The 10,368-nt window shown below is 58.0% G+C and overlaps 1 protein-coding gene across 13 annotated transcripts; it reads left to right on the top strand.

The window, feature by feature from the left end:
- Positions 1–294: 294 nt before the first annotated feature.
- Positions 295–10,351, top strand: ZYX (zyxin). 13 transcript variants are annotated; one of them, XR_012432971.1, is made up of 11 exons: positions 295–364; positions 507–729; positions 1,196–1,395; positions 1,539–1,631; positions 1,747–2,268; positions 7,042–7,067; positions 7,497–7,617; positions 7,730–7,899; positions 7,988–8,166; positions 9,066–9,186; positions 9,803–10,351. XR_012432971.1 is itself a non-coding variant. In XM_045388206.3 (10 exons), exons 2-10 carry the CDS (start codon positions 522–524, stop codon positions 9,905–9,907), a joined length of 1,719 nt encoding a protein of 572 aa, XP_045244141.1. In that variant the 5' UTR covers positions 295–364; positions 507–521; the 3' UTR covers positions 9,908–10,351. The 13 variants fall into 13 exon arrangements, 4 of the variants coding, with proteins under 4 accessions (XP_045244141.1, XP_005551102.2, XP_005551100.3 ...); XR_012432972.1 differs by having other exon boundaries at positions 510–729; XR_012432967.1 differs by having other exon boundaries at positions 295–359.
- The last annotated feature ends 17 nt before the right edge of the window (positions 10,352–10,368 follow it).

The following is a 10,368-nucleotide window of genomic DNA, read 5'->3' on the forward strand; positions in this document are numbered from 1 at the left end:
GGCCTGTGCTCAGGGAGCGGGGGTCTGAGCCGGGCCGGGGCGGCGGGGGCGGCAGTGAGTGGAGTGGGGTGGCGGCGGGCGGACCTCGGCGGAGCCTCTGGCCTGAGGCAGGATCAGGGCCCCTTCCTGGGGGAGTTTCCTGCCTGGTCCGCCCTTCCCCGCTCTCCCCGCCCCCTCTCCGGGCCGCTCCTTGTATGGTCTGGGCGCCGCTCTCTCCCCGCCCCCTCCCTCCTCCCTCCCTCCTCCTTCCGTGTGTCCCTCCCCGCCCGGCTGGAGGCTGCTCCGGACTGGGACGCAGAGTCCGTGGACCCGGCGCCGAGGAGGCCACCCGAGACGCGGCGCGCACGCTCCGGCCCGCGGTGAGGTGCGGGGAGCGGCAGGGCGGCCCCACGGGGAGGGGGCGCGGGGCGCCGGGAGGGGGCGCATGGGGGTCGCCAAGGGGAGCTGGGACCGCCCGGGGCTCCTGAGCCGGGCTCTGCGCTGCGTAACCCGGCGACCCACCCCAGCAGCCCGGCCCGGCCATGGCGGCCCCCCGCCCGTCTCCCGCGATCTCCGTTTCGGTCTCGGCTCCGGCTTTTTACGCCCCCCAGAAGAAGTTCGGCCCTGTGGTGGCCCCAAAACCCAAAGTGAATCCCTTCCGGCCCGGGGACAGCGAGCCTCCCCCGGCACCCGGGGCCCAGCGCGCACAGATGGGCCGGGTGGGCGAGATTCCCCCGCCGCCCCCGGAAGGTATGCGGCGGGGCTTGGGGGCTGGACCCCAGCGGGCGCCGGAGGGGGGGCACTGTTTCGGGAATCTGGGGATGTCTGGAAAGGTTGTTGCCTAGGGGGCTGGGCGCAGCCACCCTGTCCCGAGCAGATGTTCTTACCTCATCGTGGAGCTCGTGGCTGGGAGCCAGAGCTCCTGGGACCGTTCCAAGTCCCCCGCTTGGGGGTGGGAGGCGGGAATGTGGGGCACGAATCTTCCCCTCCGGGTCCGTTTTCCGAAGTGTAACGGGAGCTGCACCACTCCTCGGCCGTGCCCCCGGCCTTTCCTGACCTGGTACTCCCAGGGCGCCCTGCGCCCCGCCTTTGCGTCCCCACACGCTCTGGGACCCTCGAGAGAATTCTTGGGTTAGGGGTTAGAGCGGTAAACCGAGGGGAGCTTGGGTGAGGGGCAGAGGGACCCCGGGCGACGTCTTTCTCCTTCCTACCCCAGACTTTCCCCTGCCTCCACCTCCCCTCGCCGGGGATGGCGACGATGCGGAGGGTGCTCTGGGAGGTGCCTTCCCGCCGCCCCCTCCGCCGATCGAGGAATCATTTCCCCCTGCGCCTCTGGAGGAGGAGATCTTCCCTTCCCCGCCGCCTCCTCTGGAAGAGGAGGGAGGGCCTGAGGCCCCCATACCGTCCCCACCGCAGGTATGGAGGCCTGGGAGGGGCGGCTGTACCGGACACCCCCAAGGCGAGGAGAAGAGGGCCCTTTCTTACCTCCCCTGCACCTCTGCCTTGGGGGTGGGGGGAATGGAGGCATGGAATAGGTGCTCTGACCTCTGACCCTCTAGCCCAGGGAGAAGGTGAGCAGTATTGATTTGGAGATCGACTCTCTGTCCTCACTGCTGGATGACATGACCAAGAATGATCCTTTCAAAGCTCGGGTAAGGGACCGCAAAGTAGGAAAAGCAGGGCCCAGGGCCAGAGAGACAGGGGATAGAGCTATGGAGGATGGTGTCCTCCTGTCTGCATCTCTCTTCCCTCTCCCACCCCTTGCAGGTGTCATCTGGATATGTCCCCCCACCAGTGGCCACTCCATTCATTTCCAAGTCCAGTACTAAGCCTGCAGCTGGGGGCACAGCACCCCTGCCTCCTTGGAAGGCCCCTTCCAGCTCCCAGCCTCTGCCCCAGGTTCCGGCTCCAGCTCAGAGCCAGACACAGTTCCATGTTCAGCCCCAGCCCCAGCCCAAGCCTCAGGTCCAACTCCATGTCCAGTCCCAGCCCCAGCCTGTGTCTTTGGCTAACACCCAGCCCCGAGGTCCCCCAGCCTCATCGCCAGCTCCAGCCCCTAAGTTTTCTCCAGTGACTCCTAAGTTTACTCCCGTGGCTTCCAAGTTCAGTCCTGGAGCCCCAGGTGGATCTGGGTCACAGCCAAATCAAAAATTGGGGCATCCCGAAGCTCTTTCCGCTGGCACAGGCTCCCCTCAACCTCCCAGCTTCACCTATGCTCAGCAGAGGGAGAAGCCCCGAGTGCAGGAGAAGCAGCACCCAGTGCCCGCACCGGCTCAGAACCAAAACCAGGTAAGGGATGGTGATAGGACAAGGCTTGGGACCCGGGTGCTGGGGCGGGGCTGAGTCAGGAGCCAGAACAGAAGCATGAAGGTGATTGGAGAGTCAGGGTGGACACGGGGGTGGCGGGACAGGAAGTTTCATCCTCTGAGGTTAGCCTGGTGGAACAGTGGTAAGAAAATGCTCTTCTGGAGGAGAGGCCTGGCTGGGTGTGGGGCTGGGTGGGGCCTGGCTGGGAGGGCACAGAGAGCACAGGCTCTGAATTAGGAGGATCTGGTGGACCTTTCCTTGCGCCTTTACCCCAGAAAGTTAAAGGGAGGGATGAGATCACCAGTCCCACCTTGGTTTTTCCCATTCTTGGGTCTTGAGTTAATCTCCCTGCTCCTCTGAGCACTCTTTCTGCCTGAGGGCTTGGAGATAAGAGTCAGCCCCAGTAAACATTGGCTGAGCCAGCATCTACCACGTGCCAGGCACTGTGCTCTGTGCTCAGGAGGGTAGGACATGGGAAGGACGAGATCTCTGCAAGAAGCTCAGCCTTCAGGTGTCAGATGGACCTGGAATGGAATTCCTGGTTCGGGCTTCTCCCAAGCCCTTAGACTGGGCAAGTTAGGTGAACCCTGAGCCTCAGTTTCTCAATCTTTAACATTATCTACTCCATACAGTGGTTGTAAAGATTAGGTGAACTAATAACCTAGAGAGTGTTGGGTTCTGTATCTAGCACATGAATGCTCAAAATACAAAAGCTGTAATTACAAAATGGTTCTTGCCTTCTAGTTCAGGAAATAAGACCTTCCAGTTTCTGGTGATGATGATGCTGGTCCAAGCATCCATAGAGTCCACTGATAGTGTGGATGTCTACTTACACTCAGACACAGCATAGGAAGAAATGCCAAGGACCAGTGAGCTTTGCAGAATCCTGTGAGTCACAGGCACTCAGACCAGGAAGTCCACTTGGGGCCTGGCAAATTAGGAGAGGCTTCGAAGGATGGGCAGGACGTAAGAATCCGGAGAGGAGAGGGATGTTTGGAGAGCAGAAAGTGGAAGGTTCCTGTAGGAAAATGATGGAGCTGTACTTGGAGAGGCAAGCGGGGCTGGAGGGCGTAGGAGGTGAAGTGGTTCACCCAAGGAGCTCTTGAGCACTGGAGAGGCATCATGATTTTTTTTTTTTTTTTTTTTGAGACGGAGTCTCGCTCTGTCACCCAGGCTGGAGTGCAGTGGCCGGATCTCAGCTCACTGCAAGCTCCGCCTCCCGGGTTCACGCCATTCTCCTGCCTCAGCCTCCCGAGTAGCTGGGACTACAGGCGCCTGCCACCTCGCCCGGCTAAGTTTTTGTATTTTTAGTAGAGACGGGGTTTCACTGTGTTAGCCAGGATGGTCTCGATCTCCTGACCTCGTGATCCGCCCGTCTCGGCCTCCCAAAGTGCTGGGATTACAGACTTGAGCCACCGCGCCCGGCCACATTCATGATTTTTGAGTAGGTGCAGGGTGGGTCAGGAGGGCTGGTGAAAGCAGTGTTTTTGGAAGCTTTCTGGAAAGTTTCACCAGCAGAGATGTGTATTCGAGGGAAGTCAGTGATGGGTATGAGTTCACTTTTGGGCAATAGTAATATTAGCTGCAATGAATATTAAGCCCCGCATGTGAGAGCTGTGTGCCAGAGCTGTTGGGAAGGCACAGCCTCCAGGACTTAGCCAGGGATAAGCAACTGGAAGACAAGGGTGAGGGGAAGAGGAAAAACAAAGTCTCCAGGGCGATTTGGAGATTGGGGGTGTGGGCGGATGACAAGATTGCTGACAAAATAGAGAAGTCCAGAAGGGGAAATGGTTTGGACGGGAAGAGGAGGGGTCCAGCTGTCAGCGTATTGAGCAACAGGTCCCAGGAGAACTTTCAGCTGGGGCCGTCATTCAGTTAGAAATTCAGGGCCAGGTTTCAGGACAGGGCCAGAGATGTCTAGCATGGTAGTGGGACACAGTGACACTGTGACGCTGGAGGGTCAGGGTCGGAGCTGAGGAGCTTCCCAGGGAGTACAGACAGCAGGGACTGGGAGGTGTGGGAAGAAGAGTCAGGAGGAGAGTCAGGGTGCACTTGGAGAAGAAAGCTGAGCCCTTCAGCGGGGTATTTGAGGGAGTGAGGACTCAAGGCTAGAGATTAGACTGTTGGGAAATCATCACCGGTCTTGGGATGGCCTGTTTGTGCCCTGTAGTGGGAACACAATGTGAGGAGTTGAGGAGAGAGTGGGTGGTGAGAAGTGGGGCTACTGGTGTAGCCTGGTCTTAAAGATTGGCAGGGAAAAGGACTAAGGGAAGGACTGTGTATCAGTGATGTGAGTGTGGTGTGTGTGTGTGTGTGTATATGCATATGTGAATGTATGAGTGGCGCATGTGTGTGAATGGTGTGTGTGTTAGTGTGTGGGTGTGGGTATGGTGTATGTGTATGTGAGTATATGTGCATGTGTGAGCATGAATGTATGAGTGGCATGAGTGTGGTGTGATTGTGTGAAAGTGTGTATATGAGTATATGTGTGCATGTGTGAGCTAAGGTGTGTGCATGTGTGAGTGGTGTGTCAGTGTGATGTGTATAGTGTGTCATTGTGTATATATGTGTGAAAGTATGCATAAGCGAATGAGCACATACATTCATTGTATATATATGTATGAATATGCACAAGCGAATGAGCACATACATACTTTCACACATATACACACAAGTGGTGTACGTGTATACATGTGCGTGTGAGTGGTATGTGTGGTGTGGTATATCCTTTTTTTTTTTTTTGAGACGGAGTGCAGGCTGTCGCCCATGCTCACTGCAGCCTCCACCTCCCAGGCTCAAGCGATTCTCCTGTCTCAGCCTCCCAAGTAGCTGGGATTACAGGCACGTGCCACTACACCTGGCTAATTTTTGTATTTTTAGTAGAGACGGGGTTTCACCATGTTGGCCAGGCTGGTTTTAAACTCCTGACCTCAAGTGATCTGCCCATCTTGGCCTCCTGAAGTGTTGGGATTACAGGCGTGAGCCACCGTGCCTGGCTTGGTGTGGTATATCTGAATGTGAGTGTGCATGTGAGTGGTGTTTGTGTGTGTGGTATGGTATATGTGTGAGTGTGAATGTGTGTAGTATATGTGTGAGTGGTGTGTGGTGTATGTATGTGTGCATGTGAGTGGTGTGTGGGTATGTATGTGTGAGGGTGTATCAGTCTGTGGTGTAGTGTATGTGGTTTTTGCAAGTTAGGGGAGAAGGGCTCGAGTACGTGTGTAACCCGGGGAAGCAGGTGATGGAGGGTGAGTGTTGTGGGAAAGCAGGGTCAGCCTGCTTCAGTCCTTGGAAGAGATCTTGGTGATGTCTCCTCCCCCTAGAGGCATCCCAGACAGCAAGGACAGAGTGGCTGCAGTGTGGATAGGAAGGACGATGAGGGAGCTTAAGCTGGCTGGCTTCCATGTCCTCAGCCATGTGGGAGGTGAGGTCATGGTGCCAGCAAGTGGGTGAAGCAGGTCGCGGCTAAGAAGATGGAGAGGTCTGGAACAGCTGTTGTGGGGAAGCCGGGCTGGAGGTCGTGCGGGCGCTGCAGTGTTGTGAGCTCACTCTGCAGTGTTCAGCGACCTCTCCACTGCTTTTTGCAGCTTGGAAGCAGAAACAGGAAGCGGGTGGTGGTGTGACTTGGGGTGGAGACTGGGCTGGATAGCTGCGGGTGGCTGCAGGTGCCCGGAGGGACAGTGAACCTTGTAGGAGTACATGGTCAGGGGACCAGGCTGGGGCATGGTGGACAAAGTCCAGGGGTGGGTTGCGGGTGGGGGAACTAAGGCTTTTCTGGGTTCGCGTAGTAGGTGTGGATGGGGAAGAGGAGAGGCAGATCATGGCTGGCAGGGGACTTGGAGGTAAATCTGAGGTCAAGGATGTCCCATGATGGACGATGACTGAGTTGGAGGGAAGGTTGGTTTGAAGCGGTGGCATTGGTGCAGGCTGGCAGAGGGGACAGTTCTGGATAGAGGGTCCTGATGAACGGGGATACCCATGGGAGGTGATGCACATGAGGATTCTGTGCTTCTGAAGGAGGAGCCAGGCATTTAGAATGGCACTGGAGAGCAAGGACTGACGAGGCCCTTCACTCTGTCCCCGAGATGCCAGGAAGGGAAGACTGGAGGAGACAAAGTTGAAGTGAGTGTTCCAGGGAACGAGTCAGTTAAGAGATGGCAGGATCTTAAGGGAAAATGGCTAAGATCTGGGGAGTTGGACTTCTATGGACGCATGCTTCACTGGGCAGAAAGGATGCAACTCTGGGTACAGATAGGGGTCAGGGTGAGGGGCAGTGAAGCCAGGGCTGAGGGGAGAGGGGCTATGGAAGGAGGTAGCAGGGGAGCTTTGGAGGTTCCAGGTGTTACGGGAATGAAGGCATCCGCAGGTAGCACACTCGGTGATGGGGACATGGTCCTGGGTAGGCTTTTCCAGACATAGAAAAGACCCACCCAGTGCACTTGCTCCTGTGGGCGTGCAGGTCAGACAGCCCCTCCTGGAGTTCTCAGGGTTACCTCTCAGGGTTACTGGCGGCGCTGTCCTTCATCCACTCCCCACCCCAGTCCCCAGGATCCCCTGAATGGAAAGGTTGGACTGGCCTAGGGGACGGCCTTTGGACCTTCTCTGAGGCTGCTGGGGAGGGACCTGAGTAAGGTAGTCCAGAAGTCCCTCACTCGAGGGACAGGGTCTCTGTGTGGGGGTGGGGCTGGGTTCTTGCAGACAGCTCAGTGGGTTTAACCTGCAATTCCTGCCTGTGTTGTATCCCCACGCTGACAGGGGCTGCTCAGCAGCAGGCAGGCCGGGTAGGTGTGTGTGCGCGTGTGTGCACGCTGTTGCGTGCCCCTGTCCCATGGGGGTGATGTCCGAGCATGCTCTGTGGAGTTGATGCGTGGCCCTGGAGTGTCTGGTGCTTCAGTGACCCGAGCTGCTGTGTGCGTGGCCTCCGTCTGCTCAGTCATTCTGGCCTGTCTGTGACTGCTCAGGGGGTTTGGGCAAAGCGGGCGGAAATGTCTTGCTGTACGAGATCCAGGCTTAGGTCCTCTTCCCCTGTTATTTGTGTGGTGCTGGGGATGGCGGGGGTAGGGGGACAAGGGAGAAGCTTTAAGGGTCAAGCCTGAGCATCTGGGACATGAGCTGGGAGCTAAGTCCTCATCGGAAGAAGCCGGGTAGGCTGGCCTGGGGGGGTGGAGGCAGCAACCCTCGAGAGTGTGAAGAAAGTGTTGGGATTGCAGGTGCGCTCCCCTGGGGCCCCAGGGCCCCTGACTCTGAAGGAGGTGGAGGAGTTGGAGCAGCTGACCCAGCAGCTAATGCAGGACATGGAGCATCCTCAGAGGCAGAACGTGGCCGTCAACGGTGAGCCCACCCCACCGGGACAGCCCCACCCTGCCCCCTATCCGAGCGGGCTGATCCCTCACAGCCCTACATACTTCCTTCTATTTACTGCTGTCTTCTCCGGCTTTCCCAGAACTCTGCGGTCGATGCCATCAACCCCTGGCCCGGGCGCAGCCGGCCGTCCGCGCTCTGGGGCAGCTGTTCCACATCGCCTGCTTCACCTGCCACCAGTGTGCGCAGCAGCTCCAGGGCCAGCAGTTCTACAGCCTGGAGGGGGCGCCGTACTGCGAGAGCTGCTACACTGTGAGTTGGGCTGTGCTGGGCAGTCAGGCCCTGGAAGCTGGCTGTGGGGTGCCAGTTCCCTGCCAACCTCCTCCTGCTGCCTCCTCAGGACACCCTGGAGAAGTGCAACACCTGCGGGGAGCCCATCACCGACCGCATGCTGAGGGCCACGGGCAAGGCCTATCACCCGCACTGCTTCACCTGCGTGGTCTGTGCCCGCCCCCTGGAGGGCACCTCCTTCATTGTGGACCAGGCCAACCGGCCCCACTGTGTCCCCGACTACCACAAGTGAGGACCTGCCATCTGCCTTCTGGGCTTCTGCCGCGCTTGGTCTGGTAGTCACCCTAGCATCAGGACAGCCCCAAACCCTTGGTGTTGCTTTCTGGTCCCATGTCCTGTGTGTAGACAGCAGGGACCAAGTCATCTGGATGTAGCTGTCCAGGGGCCTTAGGCCTGGACATCGAGTCCTGCTGCTGGCTGGTCCCTCCCTCGTCCTTGATCACTGAAGCTTATTGTGTGTCTATGTCAGCATTTCGTGAAGTGTGCTGGAGTGACTTCATTTCACACAGGCTGGGTTCTAAAAGTTCTTCTGGAGATCAGCTGCTTGGAAATCTGGTTTCTCCTCAGAAACAGTGTTTAGAAGGTGACTCCTTTTCCAGGCTGACCCACAGAACCTCAGTGCAGCTGTGGGAACAGTGCAGAATCTGACCCCCACCTCCAGTGGGGGTCAGTGTTTGGGCAGACACTTTTAGGATTCCACCTGGGGTGGCCACAACTTCACATCCCTCCACAGTGCCAGGCAGTCAGGGCAGAGGCAACATGCGTTGGGGTGGGTGGATTGGGGGAAGGTGAGGGTCAGGGAAGCAGGATCGGATGGGAGGGGTACCTCAGGGCTGGCTTTCTGCAGGAGCTGCAGTGTGAATGGGACAGTAAGGATCTAGTGGGAGAGAACACCGTGGCAGGTGTGTGGGAGGATATCTTGCTTTGGGAGAGTGACTGGGGAGGCAGGAAACTCCCTTTGATGAGGGCCAGTCATGGTGGCTCAGTCTTAGGCCCTTCTGGTGAGCTTCCTCCACCTAGAGATGCAGGGCAGAGAAGTCTGCCTCCTGGCTGCACAGCCTGGCTTCTGTGTGTGCACACAGGGGATGAAAGCCCTGGCTAACTGCTGGCCCTTTCTCCCCCTTCAGGCAGTACGCCCCGAGGTGCTCCGTCTGCTCTGAGCCCATCATGCCTGAGCCTGGCCGAGATGAGACCGTGCGAGTGGTTGCCCTGGACAAGAACTTCCACATGAAGTGTTACAAGTGTGAGGTCAGCCATCCCTCTGGGCTCCTTGGGCTGGTTCCGACCAGGAGGTGGCGGGAGATGCTGCTTACTAACTGGGTGGTGGAAAGCGCCAGCATTCAGGAAACAGGGCTGTGATTTTGAGGGTGGCTCATGATGGCAGCCCATCTGCCCTGCCTGAATCCTTCCTGCCGCTGCAGGAAACAGGGCTGTGGGACTTCTGAGGTCACTTTGAGTCATGGATAAGCCAAGAAACAGGACAAGCCAATAGGAGGGAAGGGCATGGTGTTTTACTGTGGTAGGGGATGGGGAGACAGGAGTTGAGAGAAGAAGTCTTCGAATGGAGGTGAGCCAGGATGGAAGAGGCCCCCAAACCTCTCTTTTATTAGGGCGGTGGCGGGCAGGGGAGCAAACACCTTGGAAGCAGTTCTACCCACTGCTTGCCCTCCTGCAGGAAGGTGCTAGTGGGTGACTGGAAGCAGGATAGGGATGGGGAGTTGGGTGTGGCTGGAAAATGCGATGACACCAGCTGTGAGCCATGAAGCATCTTTCTAATTCCACGATGGAGCTGCACGGGGTGGGGTAGGGTGGAGCAGAGCAGGGGCCTTCTGGTCCAGTGCCCCTCACCCTTCCTTCTTCCCAGGACTGCGGGAAGCCCCTGTCGATTGAGGCAGATGACAATGGCTGCTTCCCCCTGGACGGTCACGTGCTCTGTCGGAAGTGCCACACTGCTAGAGCCCAGAGCTGAGTGAGGACAGGCCCTCTTCAAACCGCAGTCCATGCCCCATCGTGGACCACCCACACTGAGACCACCTGCCCTCACCTCAGTTATTGTTTTGATGTTTAGCCCCTCCCATTCCCGACCCCACTCTAGCATCCCAGGTGCCCTGACCCAGGGCCCAAGATGGCCTAGGGATGCTGGGTCCCCACCCTGGGGTCTAGTCCTCGCCCATCCTGCAGGGATTGCCCACCGTCCTCCAGACACCCCACCTGAGCGGGGCACCAGGTTTAGTGTTGCTGCTTTCACTGCTGCACCCACGCTCTCGGCCAGCCCCCGGAGCAGCCTTTGTACTCTGCTTGCGGAGGCTTGGGAGATGCCCTGACCCTCCAGGACATTCCCACCCTCCCCCGTGCTGCCAGGTTGTAGCTATAGCTACAAATAAAAAAAAAAAAAAAACCTTGTTTTCCAGAATTCTCAGTAGTCAGCTC

The sequence above is a fragment of the Macaca fascicularis genome, chromosome 3, assembly GCF_037993035.2.
Source record: "Macaca fascicularis isolate 582-1 chromosome 3, T2T-MFA8v1.1".
Lineage (NCBI taxonomy): Eukaryota > Metazoa > Chordata > Mammalia > Primates > Cercopithecidae > Macaca > Macaca fascicularis.

Bases quoted from the DNA above. Each gene is read 5' to 3' on its own strand.
- ZYX (XM_045388206.3), top strand. From the start codon at position 522: ATGGCGGCCCCCCGCCCGTCTCCCGCGATCTCCGTTTCGGTCTCGGCT. The intron at 1,632-1,746 runs GTAAGGGACCGC...CACCCCTTGCAG, and splicing joins ATGATCCTTTCAAAGCTCGG to GTGTCATCTGGATATGTCCC. The intron at 7,618-7,729 runs GTGAGCCCACCC...CGGCTTTCCCAG, and splicing joins GCAGAACGTGGCCGTCAACG to AACTCTGCGGTCGATGCCAT.